The sequence below is a fragment of the Talpa europaea genome (genome assembly GCF_964194135.1).
Source record: "Talpa europaea genome assembly, chromosome: X".
Classification (NCBI taxonomy): domain Eukaryota; kingdom Metazoa; phylum Chordata; class Mammalia; order Eulipotyphla; family Talpidae; genus Talpa; species Talpa europaea.
Genome location: NC_140081.1, coordinates 26,568,746 through 26,587,451, shown reverse-complemented (window position 1 = coordinate 26,587,451; position 18,706 = coordinate 26,568,746). Strand labels below are relative to the sequence as shown.

Genomic DNA, 18,706 nt, shown 5'->3' with positions numbered 1-18,706 from the left:
TTGCTTCAGGCCAGTGTGTGATCTCCCAAACAAATAGTGGCCATTGTTCTAGGTGGAGGAGTTCTAAAAAACTTAACAGCTCAAAATAAGAAGTAAATATGAGAAATCACAGGAGCCATGCACCAGGCGACCTGCTTATATATATACACAGCAGTACAGTTTTCTGCCTCAGTGGCATTCAGTCATGTCATAAATATCTATTCCAGTGGGTCACCTTTTTAATACATGGGGTACAACATCTCAGTCACCAACTACAATATGTTGGAGGGTTCAAACCCACGAACCTATTTTGGATTTATTAAAATTTTGTACCATTTGAGAAAGTTACCATGAAATGACTGTAACTTCCTCTTAACATTCTTTTTACAATTATATCAATAGCATCATAAATAAATAGATGTTCTGGAAACAGTTCAGAGACCACCAAATACAACTTTGAACTCAGAGTGACTTAATTTTCTTCAAATTCATTCTCCTGCCTCCCCTGGCTGAGGAGCAAGGGCCCCAGTCTCAGGAGATGGAGCAGCCATGCCTATCACACAAAATAAAGAATATGCTCAATTGGAGGTAGCTGCCTTTCTCTACTACCGAGACTAGAGAGAAGCAGCAAATAAAAGTCTGTATTTATTAATGATATCTTTAAACTCCTGGTGTATTCATGGTAGAACTGAGGCTAAATACCTTCTTTTTCTTTGCATCATGCTCGCTGAAGCATATTCTTAGAGGTCCTCCGCACCCCTTGGAGGTTTTTTAATCCAGTTTTCTATTGTTTTGAGTTCTTATCATAATTTTAAGTTTTCATTCTTTATAGTGCTTCAAAATTAAGAAGCAATCTTTAATACCAAAAATGGTCGATGTTAACTTGATTTTTCTTAAGACATAGTGGTTAAGCTACTTTATCCAACTAAATGAAATTGTCACACTCTTGCATGTCATTGTTTATATTTATTCCTTCAGGAATTTGATGCAGTTTGCCTTTTTGTACTTTCCCATGTTGATATCTTTCAACAGAAGCATCAAATAGGGAAAACTAAAAATTCTGAAATGTTAATTTTATATAATAATGAAGCTCTGTTGAGGAAGATGACTTTTTTTTCCTTTTTGAACTACAATAACCTGGCATATGTGCTGTCAGGGTTGATGTCAAACCCATACCACTTTTACTGTGTTCCCCAGTCATCAGTTTGCCTTTCTTTAACTTTGAGCCTGTCTCTACCACAAAGCTGGTTGTTAGGATGTGTGGAGGTGCTGTCAGGCAGCGAAATGACTTGGGGTCTCTCACAATCTTGAGATTTATAGAAAAGGTAGTTATGCATCAAGTTGAAAGTTTGTGATTTTAAAATCCACCTACGTATGCTCTTAAGATGTTGATTTTTATGAAAGAGACTTTTTAGAATTGATCAGAAAAGAGTAACACTGGGACCAGTAGTGACGCTGTAAAAAGGTAGGTTGGGTACAATTTATCAAAGACTCTCCCTAAAAATGACAAAAGTAGGGGGCAACAAGTATTATTGGGTGGGTTCCCTGTTGTAGAGGATCAGTCAGCATTCACAAGACATGTAAATTCTGATGACTTCTAACCTTCCTTCTTCTCTAATTGTGTGTTACATTGTTAGGAAATTTAGCTTGCATTAGTATTCTAGTGCAAGAAAACTTTGAGATACCAGGTAATCAAATTGATAATTTTTTTTCCATCTGCCTGTGCTTCAAGAGAACCAGCAAGCATGGCATAAAATAAACTGCATTCAGTCCTTAGTACAACCCAATTAGTGATTACCTCTGTTCTTTCAGGGTTGGTGAGTTGTGGAGTGAGCTAACATACAGCATCAGATTATCAAATTAAACTCACAAATCAGGAATATCTTCTTATTAGTACCAAGCTTTACTAAATAATTTTAAGGGGTACAGGCACCAAAATTCTCAACTGAAGCAGGTAAAGGTCTGGACCACCAAGAGCAGCTCCTGCTGTTAATACTTCTGGCATCAGAAATGCCCCACTCACCCAGAATAGATGAAGTCTCTAGGGGTCTGTAAGATTCCTCATGCAGAGGGGGAGCCTTCCAATTATGAAATACCTCAATTTTATACACACTCCAGTAAGTCATCTGTGTCTCAAAGATCCTGGGTTCGTTTTATCATATCTAATCCTTAGCCAGAGACATTCTGTTAAGGGCATTCCAGAAGTAAGTTCTCTTCTGCCTAGCAAAGAGCTCTAGTCTCCTTACCCAAAGTTGACAAAGAAAGTAGACTGAGTCATCTCCCTTCTTTACTTCCACCACCCCCAAAATGCCTCCTTCCAAAGGAAGTGAATGGATTTCTAACCAGCTCTTTCCTTGCATGGAGTTATTATTCTTTTTTTTTTTTTTTTTTGGTGGGACCCTCACCAGCTTCCGGGGAATGAACCGGCGCTGCAGAGGCTGCAGGCAGCCTCGCAGCCCAGCGCTCAACCGCTCTGCCACCAGGGGAGGCCCAAGTTATCATTCTTGATCCTTAGGGAAGATGGAGACAAACATATTTTGCTAAGTTCCTCTAAAAGCATATGTCACCATGATGCTCAGAAAATAAAACTTTTTGATTAAAGTTTAGTCATCACCTCTCTAGAACATGTGGGTAGATTTTGGTTCTCTCTTTATTTTGCTTGTGCACCATTCATATGCATAGCTTCCCAGGGTTATGGCTAAGAAAGCAGAAAAAAATTCTACCCTCCCCCATACATACCCAAGAGATTCTGATATGTATGTGTATTTGGACAGAATGAGTAAATACTCTGACATTCAGATTTTGAAGTGTTCATTTGTGAGGTTTTTTTCCTTCTAATGAGACTTTTGGGGTTGGATTTTCTGTAGGATAAAGTTAATTTCTGTGTTTATCTTAGTACTACATATCTAGTGTAGTCCATATTCTAAATACAAGCTCTATCCTCATTTCCTGATTTAAACTTTCCCACTATTTCCATGTTCACATCTAGATGCACAAATAGGCTCTTCATAAACATTTGATTAAATTTAATCATAACAATGGCTTAACCTTGGTTAAGCATGTTTATAGCATGGTTTAGAGTTTACAAAAAACACTTTCACATCTGTTGTCTCTGCTATTTCGGGGGGGTTCATTGTCCTCCCAAGTCTGATCCGAACCAGGAAAGGACCACAACACCAAGTTAAAAACCCTAATGTTAACAGAAATTTAATTACAGGGTAACTGACCCAGGCAATGTATATGACCACAGCCCCAGTGTGTGTATTTGCAAAGTAAGAGAAGTTGATCAGAGCTAGGGACTGCATGAACCCCCTCTCTGTTTCCGAGACCAATTGTGAAGAGACAATAATAACACAGGAACAAAGTCTGGCTTGGATGGTTTGTTCTTCCCTACCTTTCTTTTAGGAAATGGAAATTTCTGATCAACTATAATACATGAAATAATGCATATTATAATGAGAGGAACATTCATGCATGTATGATTAGATAATAGCTTACCAAGGAAGAAATTTAATGGAAATGTCTTTTATTTTTTAATTTTTTAAATTAATGGGCGATGTTATTTCTCTAGTTTATTTATTTTTTTGGTTACTGAGGTAACATTGGTTTACAACACTATAGGTTTTAGGGGTACAACTTCACACCTCTTCAAATGTATGATACCACACCACGGAAATGTCTTCATTGTAAAGCAGAAGTGGGGAATTTTTTTTTTATCTTGAGTCACAAGCACATGCACAAGGTCATTTGTAAGTACTAGTAAATTATTTAATTTTTAGTTTAAAGTGTGAGGAATATAAGCTCTGGAAAGATAAAACAACTCAATACATAGGACACAATAAATAATGTTTTATATTGCATTTCTATGTCATGGCTGGCTGGGGCGAAAAAAGGAAAAGTGAGAAAGGAAGGGGTAATAAGAAAGAAGCAAAATATAAAAGGAGTAAAATGCATAGGAAGAGAAGATGAAAAAGAGAAATAGTACAATTACAGAAGAATTAAGAGAGAGAAGTCAAAACAAGTTCTGAAGTAACACAGAATAAACCACTTTTGTCTTACTCTGTTGCTAGTTCACCCTGTTATAACTTTTTGAGGTCTGTCCTTTGCAATGCTAACTCTTCTTTTTCTTCACCTGGACTGGGTAGGGAGCGTCAGCTGACACCTGCTAGCCCCATGAGGAGTTAAGGAAGAACTCTGCTTTGTTCATGCAACTAAGCTAGACTATGCTACAAAAAGAAACTGTAGGCATAGGCAGTTCTGCCCTCTTGTTTATCCTTATAGCTAAATGGAAATAAGGCAAAGTGCCAGCCTCTGCTGGCACATAGAAGACTCCCACCCTTTTAGTCGGAATCCTTACTGTAGAGCTGAGCGTTGTTCACTTTATAGCAATCCAGTATAACTCAGTAGAATTAACTGAGTGTTGGAAAATTGGTGGGCTTTTTCATGTTTTAAGCTTGAATTTTTAATTTATAGAGCTATTTTGATTATGAACTCAAATTATTTTGACTTAGGTATCTTAGAAAATATAAAACACATTGTTCTTCATGAATCTCATAAACTTAAGAGTTTGCCAACTTTTTCATTACTGGGCTTCACATACCACCAATCTTATCTATTCAAATGGTGAAATGTCCATGGGCAGTGAATATGAAAGTGGGAGTTACAAACAAGAGACACAATATATTAAGTTTTAAAAATAAAAGGGTTTTTTTTACAGTTTTAGATTTTTTGGTTTTTTGTTTTTCTACAGTCATTACATGAGACAGATACTGGAAGCTCTACGCTATTGTCATGATAATAACATAATTCACAGGGATGTGAAGGTAAGTCATTTTTATCACTAACTTTAATGTTTGTGAAGAGAAACTGACTTGGAACAATGATAATAATCAAATTTTTTTCTTTAGAGATCATCTTAAAGTTAATTTTACTTAGCAAGTAAAATGTATTTAGCTGCTTCATATTTGGAGAGTCATAATTCATGGGGAAGAATTAGAATTTAGTTAGTTTATATTATAAAAATTCATCCTGCACTGATATTTTCATAATCTTGCAATATAGAACAGTCTACATTTTGTTTTCCTTATGGATGGTTTTCAAACATACTCTGAAATCATAACTGTAGATGTTACAAGTTTGATGGTTTGTACCCTCATATTCAGGAATAAGATGAATATTACTGTTAGTCAGTCTTTCTGTTTGTTTGATCCCACTATCCAGTTGATGAGAACTGTCAAGCCCTGGCTCCTAACAATGTCAAGCAGAACATGGAAGCATGTAAAAAAGGAGAGCAGTGGGCCCTCCTCCTGGGACACTCAGCCCCTTCCAAGGCCTCAAATCACTAAGCACTCCTGAGCTTTCTCTGGCCCCATTATCCCCATTCCCACTCTGGTATTTTGCCCCTGATCCCTCTGTAACCCGCCACATCCACAGACATGGTACTCTCATTCCCTATTTAATATTTAATATTCGATAATATTTCGAGACATTATCGAAAACCTGGCTCTTTCATGTATTTTAACATTTAAGAAAATTAAGTAAAGTTTAGCTAATTTTTCTCTAATGTTTGGGAAATTTAAACTGCAATTCTTGTGACTAAAAACTGAGGGAATGCACGAGCAGTTCAAAACAATCTAGTAGAATGTAATAATAGTAACTGCAAATCATTAAAGAAGTGCACAAAGTGTGCATAAATTATAACTTATTGTAAAGTATCTTATTTGTTCTTTTTAAGTGTGATAGGAAAGAATAATAGTTATTATCAACACTCAACTCCAAAGTACCCAATGGATACATAGCACTTTTATCAAAAAGTATTCTTCACCTATGCAAACAAAAAGAATAAGTATAGAATGATTAAAGGGGAAATTGTCAACAATAATGGTGTGCAGCATTATTCTTTTGCATTTAATTAAAATTAAAAAGTATATATATACAGAGTAAAATGTATTTCCTTGTATACATTATAAAATATATAAAGCCAGGGCCTCCCTGGTGGTGGAAGGGGTTAAACACCACACTTATGAAGCAATACGCAGCCTCTGCAGCACGAGTTCGATCCCTGGCCAGCCAGGGAGCAACCCACATGGCGCAGCAGACCTCTCCTGACTTGCCCGCTGCTCCCCTCAGCAGTGTTCGTCAGTCAATCTGCCTGTTCTGTTCCCCACTCTGTCTCTGGTGAATCCTCTCACCCCACCACCACCTCTGGCTTGTACCCCAGCTCTTGTATGCATAAATAAATAAATCTTAAAATATATATATGTATATAATGCCAAAAATGACCATTTAAAAACTTAAAATGTGTGAAACCTGATTTTTAGTTCATGTAATGGCATTGTGTTAAAAAAAAAAAAAACACTGTTACCCAAGAGGCAATTTTATTTTGAATTCTATTCTTGAAAGGTAATTATATCAACATCAGATAATAAGTAATGATTGACAACATACTCTATTGTAATACTCTGAATAATATAGTCAGCTTTGGATTAGCTAGAGTATTTGATATGACAATCCAAATGAAATAAAATCCCAAAGTAGTTGTATTTGACTTACTTTCTCAGTTACCTTCTGATTGATTTATTCAGAAAATATTTGAGTGCCTATTTCATGCAGATATATTGTGCTTGGAACCCTGAAGTTATTATGGCCTCAGTAGGGAAATAAGATGGTGTATCTATTAATGCTGTGGATCAACACACCAAAATTTAGTAATTTCAAACAACCACCACCATTTATTTGCTCATAATTCATCAAGTTTGACCGGAACTTGATGAAGACTGCTCAAGTCTATTTCACAGCCTGTTGGCTGAGACAGCATAGCTAGTATCTACAAAGGTTTCACTCACTCTTCTAGCATCTCAGCTCAGGTGACTAGAACAGCTGGGAGCTGACTGGATCCTTTTCCTAGTCTCTTATTCAAGACATCTCACTCTCTCTTCACATGGCCCTGCACTCCAGTGGGACAGTGTCTCAGGGCTCCCAACAAGCAAAAATGGAAGTTATCAGGTCTTTTGAAGCCTATGCCCTAATTGGCACTGTGTCATGTCCCCTCCATTCTGTTGGTCAGAAGGTCACAGACTAGCCTTGATTTAAGAAGAGGAAAAATAGAGCCCATGGGTTTTTTTTTGTTTTTTTAAATATTTTATTTTATATAATTCTTACATCATTTTTCATTTTTGCACAATGTATGCAATTTCATTAGTTATATTCCCCATACAATTGCACCCCCCACTTATTTTGACCCTAATCCTTCCTATCCCCGTGCCCCTCCCCCCCCTTAGTGTCTCTAACCACACTTGTTGATTTTGATTTTTACTTTGTATTGATTAGTCTTTTTCCTGGTCCCTTATTTAGGTTTTCTATATTCCTGCTATGAGTGAGACCATCCGGTATTTTTCTTTTTCTTTCTGACTTATTTCACTGAGCATGATCCCTTCTAGCTCCATCCATGTTGCTACAAGCTGCATGTGATTATCTTTTTTGATTGCTGAGTAATATTCCATTGTGTATATGTACCACATCTTCTTAGAGCCCACGTTTTGATTGGAAGAACAGCATATGTGCACAAAGATGGGAGAATTGTTTGTGGCCATCTTTACAAACAACATAAATGATTACTATTCAAGGTAGAGAGTGGGAAATACCATTAAAAAACAGAGTGAGAGAAACTTCATGGAGGAGGTCATGTTGGAGCCTGATCTTGAGTCATGGAGTAGTTTCATAGAGACAAGAAGACATTTCAAGCAGAAGGAACAGTGTGTACAAAAGCTGAAAATTAATTTTGTGCTGGATTCTATTCAATTTATTACTCCTAAGGCACATGCTGAATAATTTTGATGAAGCATCAAGAAACGTGCTGAGGAAAGGAAGAGACAGATTATTCCCAAACTGCAAATTAGTAAGGAAACCACCAGAAAAGATACCATTGTTCAGTTGGCAAGTGAACTCGACACAAAACACACATTAATATTGATAATTTCTGTATTTCAGTACCTGAAATCTATACATGCTGCATGGGTAAATGGAATATGCATGCCTAACTAATTGGTAACTTTGAACTTGGGTCTATTTTTTTTTTTTATAGAGGCATGTTTTATTTATTTATTTGGTTGGTTGGTTGGTTTATACATGCACTGGGTACAGTCAGAAGCGCGGGAGGGTGAGAGAATTCACCAGAGCCAGAGCAGGGAGCAGAGCAGGCAGAAGGACCGAAGCACACTGCTGAGGGGAGCAGCGGGCGGCAGGAGAGGTCTGTGCGCCATGTGGGACCCTCCTCCGGTGGCCGGGGAGCAGCCGGGGATCGAACCGGCGCTGCAGAGGCTGCGGGCAGCTTCGCAACCCAGCGCTCAACCGCTGCGCCACTGGGGAGGCCCATTGGGTCTATTTTTTTTAAGCCATTCATCCAAAATTGAGTTCCTACTATGTGTCGTGCACTGTTCTGGGAACCACAGCTACATCAATGAGCAAAACAAAATCACTGCCCTCATAGAGCTGATGTTATAGTTCTAGGAGATAGACACTAATCAGTGAGCGTGAACACATCGACTATATAGTGTAACTGACCTGTTCAAGAACTAGCAAGGAGACCAGTGTGGTTGAGGTGCAATGAGCAAAGTGGGGAGTGGATAGCTAGAGGGAGAAGGGAGTGTAGGGGGCATTTTGACTTTTACTCTGAGAGAAATGAGGATTCACTACTGGGTTTTGAACAAAGACAATGACTTGACTTTCCACAGTATCACAATCATGTTGCTCTGTTGGATATACCTGGAGGTAGGGGTCAAGGATGGAAAGAGAAATGGGAGCTTGCACTGCCTGACTCAGACCGGAGTGGTAGCAGTGGAGGTAGTAAAAAAAGAAAGAGGAGATTCTGCATCATTTTGAAGGTTGTGTCAACAGGATTTGCTAACATCCTTCAGTAACTTAGGTAACATAAAGTAATAGTATTCAGCATCTTGTTATAGGGGTTGCCAACGTAGTAGTCACTCTAAGACTTTTTTTTTTAAGATTTATTTATTTATGCATACAAGAACTGAGGTACAGGCCGGAGGTGTTGGGGGGTGGTGAGAGGATTCACCAGAGACAGAGTGGGGAACAGAACAGGCAGATCGACTGAAATACACTGCTGCGGGGAGCAGCAGGTGAGTCAGGAGAGGTCTGCTGCGCCATGTGGGTAGCTCCCTGGCTGGCCAGGGATTGAACTTGTGCTGCAGTGGCTGCAGACAGCTTCATAGGTTGCGTCTTAACCCCTAGCACCACCAGGGAGACCCTCTAAGACTTTTTTAACAATACATTTCACTTGGCTAATAATTTAAAGTATCACATGATGTGTTCATACTTTTAATAAAGCAATCTATTAGCTCTTCTTCACATTTACATATTATATATTCAATGACTTCTCTGCACATAGATTTCATTTGTATGTACATTTTAGTTTCTGTAGTTAAATTTTTTGCCAAACTTTTCTTCCCTTATACTTAATAAAGAAAATAGAACACTGCAATGTTTCATGCCTTTTAGAAGAGTTTCAATTATTTAATCATCTGTTTTATCTAGCCAAAAATCATCTGTTTTATCTAGCCAAAAATATTCTCATATTCCTCCTTCCTTCCCTCACCCACCGTCCCCCTCCCCCATTTTGGCAAATAATCCAAAAACACTAGGTTTCCTAAAAGTCCTAGTATTATATTGATTAATAATACTTTTTTCTTTACTTGGTAGGCATTTCTTGTGGAAATCATCATAATTAGGTCTAAAAATGATTGTCTGGTTGTATCAAAGTAGAATTGAGTATATGATCCCACATGACCTGTAGTGGAAACTGTTTGCGTTGGAAAAGCATTTTCATATGAATTTGCATTAAAAAGTAATTGCTGGGGGCCTTCGCGGTGGCGCAGCAGTTGAGCGCTGGGTTGCGAAGCTGCCCGCACCCTCTGCAGCACCGGTTCGATCCCCAGCCGCCGGCGAGGGTCCCACATGGCGCGCAGACCTCTCCTGCCGCTCGCTGCTCCCCTCAGCAGTGTACTTCGTCAGTCTGCCTGTTCTGTTCCCTGCTCAGGCTCTGGTGAATTCGCTCACCCTCCCGCGCTTCTGACTGTACCTAGAGCTTGTATAAATAAATAAATAAATCTAAAAAAAAAAAGTAATTGCTGGGCCTCCCTAGTGGCCTTGGGGTTAAGTCTCAGCACTATCAAGCTATCGCTGCTGCTGCTGCCACCTGGGTTCAATCCCCAGCCAGGGAGCGAACCCACGTATGGCACAGCAAACCTCTCCTGTCCCACCTGCTGCTCCCCTCAGCAGCGTATTTCAGTAGATCTGCCTGTTACGCTCCCCACTCTGTCTCTGGTGAATCCTCTCACCACCCCCCCCCACAACTCTGACCTACACCCCAGTTTGTCTATGAATAAATATATAAATATTTTTAAAAAATAAATAAAAACTGGGCCTCCCCGGTGGCGCAGACGTTGAGCGCTGGGTTGCAAAGCTGCCCGCAGCCTCTCCAGTGCCGGTTCGATCCCCGGCTGCTCCCCAGCCACCGGAGGAGGGTCCCGCATGGCGCGCAGACCTCTCCTGCTGCCCGCTGCTCCCCTCAGCAGTGTACTTCGGTCCTTCTGCCTGCTCTGCTCCCCACTCTGGCTCTGGTGAATTCTCTCACCCTCCCGCGCTTCTGACTATACCCAGTGCTCGTATAAATAAATAAATAAATCTTTAAAAATAAATAGATAGATAGATAGATAAATTCTAATTGCATAATCCTTTGGAAATTCAGAAGTGGTCATCACAGTACAGAGTCTCCCAAAAGCCACACTAGGGGCATTTGGGACTGGGCATTTTGTTGTGGGAGGCTGTCCTGTGTATTATAGGGTACTGAGCATCCTAGCCTCTACCCAGGAGATGCCACTAGAATTTCCTCCCAGTTGTGACAAACATAAATGACTCCAACATTGCAAAATGTCCTGTGGGGAGTGAGAATCACCCCTGATTAAGACTCACTGTCACAGTATGTTAAATTGCTCGTGCTTTGGCTCCCTACTGGCAATTAAGGCCTGCACGCAAATTTCTTTTTTTTTTTTTCCTGTCATCTTCCCTTTTATTCCTCATTTTCTTGTGAAAACTTCGATTATGTTCCTGTGTTTTACCTTTTTAAAAAAGATTTATTTTCATTTCTTTATGCATACAAGAACTGGGGTGTAGGCCAGGGGTATGGGAGTTGGGTGCGAGGATTCACCAGAGACAGAACTGGGAGCAGAACAGGCAGATCTACTGAAATACACTGCTGAGGTGAGCAGCAGGCAAGACAAAAGAGGACTGCTGTGCCTTGTGGGTTAGCTCCCTGGCTGGGGATCTCAGGCCACAGTGGCTGGTGATAGCTTGATAGCACTGAGACTTTAACCCCTGCACCACCAGGGAGGCCCCTGTTTTACTCTTTCCTTTTGCTCACCCCTAAATTAAAAGTATTTTAGAAAGAAATAGTGCAGTTGTCAAGGTGAATGCAACTCCTGGCTCCTTGCCTGCCTTCATTTGCTCTGTTAAGCAGTGAGAGTGGGTAGAATTTTCTTGTCTCTCTTAATTCCTGCAGACAGTCTCACAATGAATCGCCTGGGCACGGAGACCAAGCAATCCTCAGACCTTGTGACTCTGACCGACTGATATACAAGTTTAATAACTGAAGTTGAAGCTAGGCAGTTCTCTAAATGCAAACTGCTCTATGTACAATCACTTCATCTTCTGAGTGGGCCCTGTGCCTGGGAGGTTTGGGGACTGTTTTTAGTTCTCAGAATTGTGCAAAACCCCAATCATACAGACACTCAACCCAGAGTTCCACCCAAGCATTTCTCAGTGTGCTTCCTTTAAATGGCTTTCCTTGCTCACCCATTAACACACTTGGCTGCTCTCTCGTCTTCTGGTCTCAGTTCTCCTTTCACCTACTTAGGGCCAGGCTTTTTTATAAACGATGTTCATCACATCACACTAGTTGCCAAGGCACTGTGGATTTTGCAGTATTTCTTCCTCTATTGATCTGGTTGCTGACATTTCCTTTACATCTTTTACCACATCTCCCCAAAAAAGTCCCTCATGTTGTATAAAGAAAGTTAAATTCTCATTAAAATGAAAACTCATTCTTTATTATAAAAAGCACACTGGTTAATCTTCTGTATTACTTTCAAGTAAGTTTGTTGAACATATATATGTTCAGCCTGAATGTGTGGTTTTAATCATTATTAATCTCATGATTATCAAATCATCATAAATTTATCTTATGCTTTTTTCCTCTCACTCCTTCCTCCCCCCCCCCCATCAACTCCATGATTTTAAAAGAATAACTCCTCCCACTCATAGCAATTCAATGAGTTTGGAAACAGAGAAAGATCTCCTTACATAATTGAAACACTTGAATTTGCTTGTCTTCCCATATTTGTTCATTCTTACTCCCACCCTGCAGACTGCAAGGGCAGGAATAGTCTGCGGGAGTCCTTACCAAAACAGAACAAGATTAGCATCTTTCTCTTCTACCCATGGAGCAGAAACTCCCAAGTTAAGGAATTCATCTTTAATTTTGCTTATCCAGTTTTGGATGATTTGTGTGTTCATAATTAGCAGTTTGAAAGCTGCCTTAAGAGTATGCACATGAAAAGGATAAGGGGGAATCAAACATTTAGCATGCCTGTTTTCTATAGTTAAGATGTAGTCTTGTTGACATTTAAGTCAGAATTCAGGGTTTGTGAAATTATGTTTGACTATAACTCAGAGAGCCTGAAAACATTTTTTTTGAAACTTACTCTTCAAAATTGGGATAAACTTAGGAATTATTTCACATAAAATATTTACCACACATTCTTCAATTACACGAACAATTCAACATGATTTACAATCACCTATCCAGGAAAGCACCTATGGTATAAAGATGAATATAGCGATAAGCTCATATATAGTTCAGTACAGGGAATTAAAGGAGTTATCTTGTCACAGTGAGCAAGTTAAAGAGAAATTGTGTCTCTTCTCATTTTTTTTTTTTTTTTTTTTATAGAGGCATGTTTTTATTTATTTATTTGTTTGTTTGTTTATACATGCACTGGGTACAGTCAGAAGCGCGGGAGGGTGAGAGAATTCACCAGAGCCAGAGCGGGGAGCAGAGCAGGCAGAAGGACCGAAGTACACTGCTGAGGGGAGCAGCGGGCGGCAGGAGAGGTCTGCGCGCCATGTGGGACCCTCCTCCGGTGGCCGGGGAGCAGCCGGGGATCGAACCGGCACCGCAGAGGCCGCGGGCAGCTTCGCAACCCAGCGCTCAACCGCTGCGCCACCGGGGAGGCCCTCTCTTCTCATTTTAAACATAGGGAACTCCATTTAGTATTATTTAAAGTAATGGTGTTAAAAAATATTTCTAGAAGTTAGGTTTTCTTCAATTTGTAAGTTGTGTTATGAGATTTTATCAGTATAACTCATGTTAATGAAACTATTGAGCATCTTCCCAGTTTTCCTTTTAGTTCTTTGAGTTTTGGCTTTAAAGCTTGTATAGGAATAAAACTGTTGCTGTAACTGGAGGAAGCTGGATGTCTCAGGAATTCCTGTTCAAAGTTGAGTTATTCTGTGATTCTCATGCCTGTGAAACTACTAGATTGGACATCTGTTTACAGCCAGCACTCAGAATTACTGGGAGTTCCCAGGTCTGTCTTTGTCTCTGCAAATTAATAAGCCAGAGATCAGATTGTGGCTAGAAAGGGATATATACAGTGTATATTTGAGGCCAGCATGTGTTTTTTCAGATCTCTCTGAAGATTCCCCTCTCTCAGTTAAGCATTGAAGTGGAGGGAAAAGAAACTGTTTTCTATTCTTTTTTTTAATGAAAATTACACGTTACAGAAATCCCTAGTGATTTTGAACATATGGCTCTTGGGGGAATCTGTACAGTGAATTGTCTTCTACCTTTCAATTCAAGAACCAAACATGCTATGAAATTAAAGGCTTGGAAGTGCTATGTGAATTTACTTTAAACTTCTTTTTGAGCACTGAAAAAAATACCATTTAGAAAATAAGTCTTTAAGCAGTCTCTAATGCAGTAGTAGGATAGTTAATTGATTCTATTCAGCTGTTTTTGTTTTGTTCTTACATGAGTAGAGAATGCCAAGTACCATGGGAGTAGAGAAAGGAAATAGACCATAGCTCCAAAGGTGCTTATGCTCTCTTTGGGAAGATAAAACACACCGCATTTTAAAACATTTTTTAATTGTGATTTGTAGAATACAGACTACAGTCATCATCAGTCCTCTTATTGAGAAATGGAAGAAATGACCATTGAGAAATCTTTATTCTTTCAACATTAACTTACGTATTGAGGAAAATTTAGGTGACATTATGCATTTCACTTTTTTTATCAGTAAATTTGGCATACTTTATGGTGGTGTTTACAATCAAACATAGAAAGCATATAAGCAGAGTGCATGGCATTTAGCAACCTCTTAGTAAATGATAGCTACTTAGTTATCAGAGTATAATACCAGTACCTATGAGTTACATAGTATTTTTCCACTCTATGAATCATGAAATTAACACTTAAAGATGGTAAATAATTTGCAGAAAATTCTCCAGCTAAATGAACTGGTAGAGTGGGATTGAAGCCAAGGACTCTTTAATTCCATGGACCAGTCTCTTAAGTATGATATTATACTGTCTTATCACTTATTTCACAAAAATCAGAACATATTTACATGCCAGGTACTACTTGTCACAATTAACATTCTTTACATTTAATACAGAGGAAAACATACAAAATGTGATGAAGATCGACATATGACAATGTACAAGCCTTTTATCTTGACAAAGCATAATCCAAATATTCAAGCACACTTATAAATACCTGCTTAGTACTGGAATCAGTGAATATTGCCTCTCCCAGTAGTGAGCCAAATAATACCAAATTAGTGCATTGATTTAAAAAAAAAACCTTGGACTTTTACATTGTGTTTTTCATGCATTTAGATAGGACTTAAATGAGGACATTACTCTTTTCCCTGTACTCATTTTTAAAGTTACCGACAAACATTAACCATAGGTAGACCCGTGTATTCTAACTACAGATTCTAATACTACTAGAAAGTGAGAAACCATTTGCTTCTTTATCCCCATTGTGATATACTGTATTCTAAATAGAAGCATCCAATTGGGCTTAAGCAGAAAATGTATGTTGTTTCATATGCAGTGGGATCCTCTTTGAATATGCCCCACTTTTGTCTCTCAAAGTCTCAGCCATGTCAACTTTCAATATAAATAGAACCGTAAAGTGAGTTTTATGAATACATAAACCAAAGAGGGATTTTTTGGGTGCCTCTTTTAAATCAACCAAGCTATGACCTATTTAATCATGTAGTTTAGTGTCTAACAGAATCCTATGAACATTTCTCTGGTGGTGTTTTTCATTCTGAAGTCAATCATTGGATTGTACATGTGATGAATCACATTTTATAAGATTATGTAGTGTCTTCTTGAATGTTTTATCTAAAAGAAGAAATATAATGGGATCTGTGCTACTTCTAGCTGATGCAAGACAGGTGAGGATGTTTTTTATTTCTACTAAATAATTCAATTGCTCACAGTCATTTGAGTGATGTAGAGAATAAAAAATGGGTTTAAAAATGCTGTATGGAAGAAAGCAAACTATTAGTAGAATCTGGATGACCAAAAGGTGCCTCTTCACAGAATGGTAAGTCAAATCTTTTTCCAAAATGGATGTACAAGTTCTTATTTTTCTCAGATGGCTAACAAAAGAGTAGTATGATGTTAATACTACTAAAAATGAAAATCCGATAAATGTGGTTCCAATGAGGCCTGCAATCTGAGAGAGCGTGTGTCCTACTTCCAGCTCCTGGTTATAGCACTTGTCATTATCTCCTTTAACCTCTACAACTGAGTAGTATATGATAACTGGCATAATTAAGCCTATCACAACTCCCCATATGTAAACACATACTTTTCTAGCAAAATTGGGCTGGCGAAATCTTTTCAGCAAATGGCCATAAAATATTTTCTCATAGCACGAAGTGATGTCTAGGACACATTCCTTTTTCATTAAAGTAGCATAGCGACTAATGGCAATCCAACTTAAAATAAAGAGACTGACAAACATACTTACATGCATGGACAGAGTTCCCAGAAAATTGACTACCTTGCATGCTGTATTGCTATAATTCCAATGAAAACCTTTCCAGAAATAGAAACCCATGAAAGGCATAGCACTGCACACAATTAGGTTTGCAGTCACAAGATGTGTTAGGTAGATGTGTGTTGATGTTTTCTTACCTATTTTTGTTAAAAATACCCATTGAGAGAGTGAATTGCCAAAGAGACCAATGATACAAAGTAAAGTATAAATGATTGGTAAAGCTGTAGAAGAGATCTGGGATGGTTGAAGAATACATGTTGAGCTGTTATTCATTTATATCAGAGTTTCTTGAATTTTGTCCCAAGATCTAGAACAGAATTACAGATATTTAATGTTAAAATCATAAATGTTATTTAAACTTAAATTTCTTTCCTTTTGCCTCTAGTACTTTAAAAAAGAAAGTATAGGTGCCTTCTCACCTTTTCTAATCAGGATTGTCCAGTTGAAGTAAAAGCAGTCGGTTGATTATTGTGATGGATAGTTCCTGTGTCTAAAAAACCAAATTTGATAAAAATAAGTAAGAGTTATTTTGTACTAGAGGAATTTATAGTTATATTTGATTATAAAACAATTTGTAAATGGTGATTAACTTTTGCCTACAAAATCTAAAACATTTTAAGGGCTATGCAAGTAATACATACTGGTAAAAGTGTTGCAGAAGTATTTTGTGGCCACATTAATAAAGAGAAAAGTGATTTTTAATTAACACCCTTTAATTATATGTAATTCCTTTTCAAAAATGGTGTCTTTTCATTACTAGGGTAAAGTACTTCTCTACAATCCAATACTATTAAAAGAATCTCTAACACCACATAAACAAATACTCAAGAAAGATCCTGAGTTGAGCAGAAGGAAATGTAGGACCAAGAATAGATACCAAAATCCCAGGATCTTTACTGAAGGGCATCAGTGTAATTTCTCATTAAAAATATCTAATGCTAAACTGTAATACCTTCGGTTAAAAGTTTAATTTAAAATTGTCACATTTGTACTTGCTATTGTTGGTTAGAGCGCCCTCATGTGGCTTCATGTGTATTTAGTATCTTGGTTTTTCAGAGAATATGATTTTTTTAGAAGATATTTTAATCACAGCATAAATGCATGTGTGGTTTTTGCTTTTTTCTGTCTTATTTTTAAAACCCTCGTGCTTCAGATGATACACATGAAGTGCTAACAGTCGCATACAAGCTCCTTTTCGTTTGTATTTTTCTCATTTACTTATTTCTTTCAAGTGGGAATAACAAAGTTATTAGATTTTGGTCAAATAAGAATCATGAGTTCTGTTCAGAATGTGTTTTTCGCCATATTTGTCTTGGGACCACATTCTCAGCTTTTTTCCTAACCTGGAGCTGGGATCTCATTCATTTTTTAATCACATTCTCTCTTTGGTAAACTCAAAAGTTTTGCCTTGCATGTCTTCTGAGATTTTTGTATATCCCCAGTCCCTCAGGATAACTTTATTCTCTACCTCTCTTCAGAATCACGCTTATATTTTTGCATCTTGGAGTACAAAAATAGGGATTTTTCCCCCAATGCAGTATAATTTTGAAATTTGTTAAACCAAACAATTCCCCCCGCAACACTTGAAAGCTTGAAGTCTGTACAGTGTGTCTACATTCTAATACTGATATCATTAATATCTACCAGTGTACTATCATTTTATATATTTATTTACAGTTTTCATTTAGAAAATAACCCGTGTGCTTCAGAGTGAGTTTGTATCTAAATTCAGTGCACGCTGGCAAATTGAAATCCGTTTGCAGTTAAGTTATATCCAGTTATAAATATATAAAACTTAATCTGTAATTTGATCTATTTATAAAAATCAGTCAAATAGAGAATAAAACAAGTCCATATTTTAAGAAAAGTTTATCTGCTCCAAGTAGATTTTTATCTTACATTAAGGAATAGAGCTTTCTTTTATAATATTAAAGAAAGCATTAACCCCTGCTCTTTGTAGATAAAGCATAACATGCTAAAATATTGTAAAGGTAATGATGCTTCTATATTAATAGGGAGTATTCCTTTTGTTTTTAACTAGACCATCTACAAGTCTGTATTCCCCTTAACAGAATGCCTGTTCTCAAATCATACAAACATTGTATCTTTAATTATTAGCAATCATCTACTTAATTAACATGCTGATAACTTTCTTCATGATCAGTTCATAAAAGTCAAACATGTTAAGTCCTATTAGGGTTTTTAGAATTAACTTTCAAAAATAAAAGTGAATTAAGTGATCAGCCTTACCTGTACGTGTAGTTTATGCTAAGCAATTCTCTCTTGTTCAGGGCAGTGATGCTAAATTTCAAACTTAAATTTCTCCAACCATTGGTCTTCCAATATCCTTCAGTTTCAAGCAGTGTGAATAGATTCTTGAATGACACCAACTACAGTGGGAAGAAAAAGAAATTAAACAGTATTGAAGAAATTCAATGTTTATGGTAAATGTAGCAACTACCTCCTCAAAAAAAACCTCATTTCTCTATTTCTGTTGTACAAGGAAGTTGATACTTCCTTATGATGATTTCACGAACCAATTATACCTCAGTTATTAGCATGATTAAGGTCAAA

The 18,706-nt window shown here is 37.8% G+C and overlaps 2 protein-coding genes across 7 annotated transcripts in view; one reads left to right on the top strand and one right to left on the bottom strand.

Moving 5' to 3' along the window:
• CASK (calcium/calmodulin dependent serine protein kinase) overlaps window positions 1–18,706 on the top strand; it is a gene marked incomplete at both ends in the record, with an annotated part of 372,322 nt that overhangs the window by 184,177 nt on the left and 169,439 nt on the right. For all 6 annotated transcript variants that reach the window (XM_084258755.1, XM_084258754.1, XM_084258752.1 and 3 more), the window contains one exon: window positions 4,730–4,802. In XM_084258755.1, coding sequence (XP_084114881.1) covers window positions 4,730–4,802 — 73 coding nt within the window. The remainder of the gene's footprint in view (window positions 1–4,729; window positions 4,803–18,706) is intronic.
• On the bottom strand, window positions 15,398–16,405 carry GPR82 (G protein-coupled receptor 82; the record flags this gene model as incomplete). The annotated part of the gene is made up of 1 exon (XM_084258152.1): window positions 15,398–16,405. The coding sequence occupies one exon, from the start codon at window positions 16,403–16,405 to the stop codon at window positions 15,398–15,400; it is 1,008 nt and encodes a 335-aa protein (XP_084114278.1).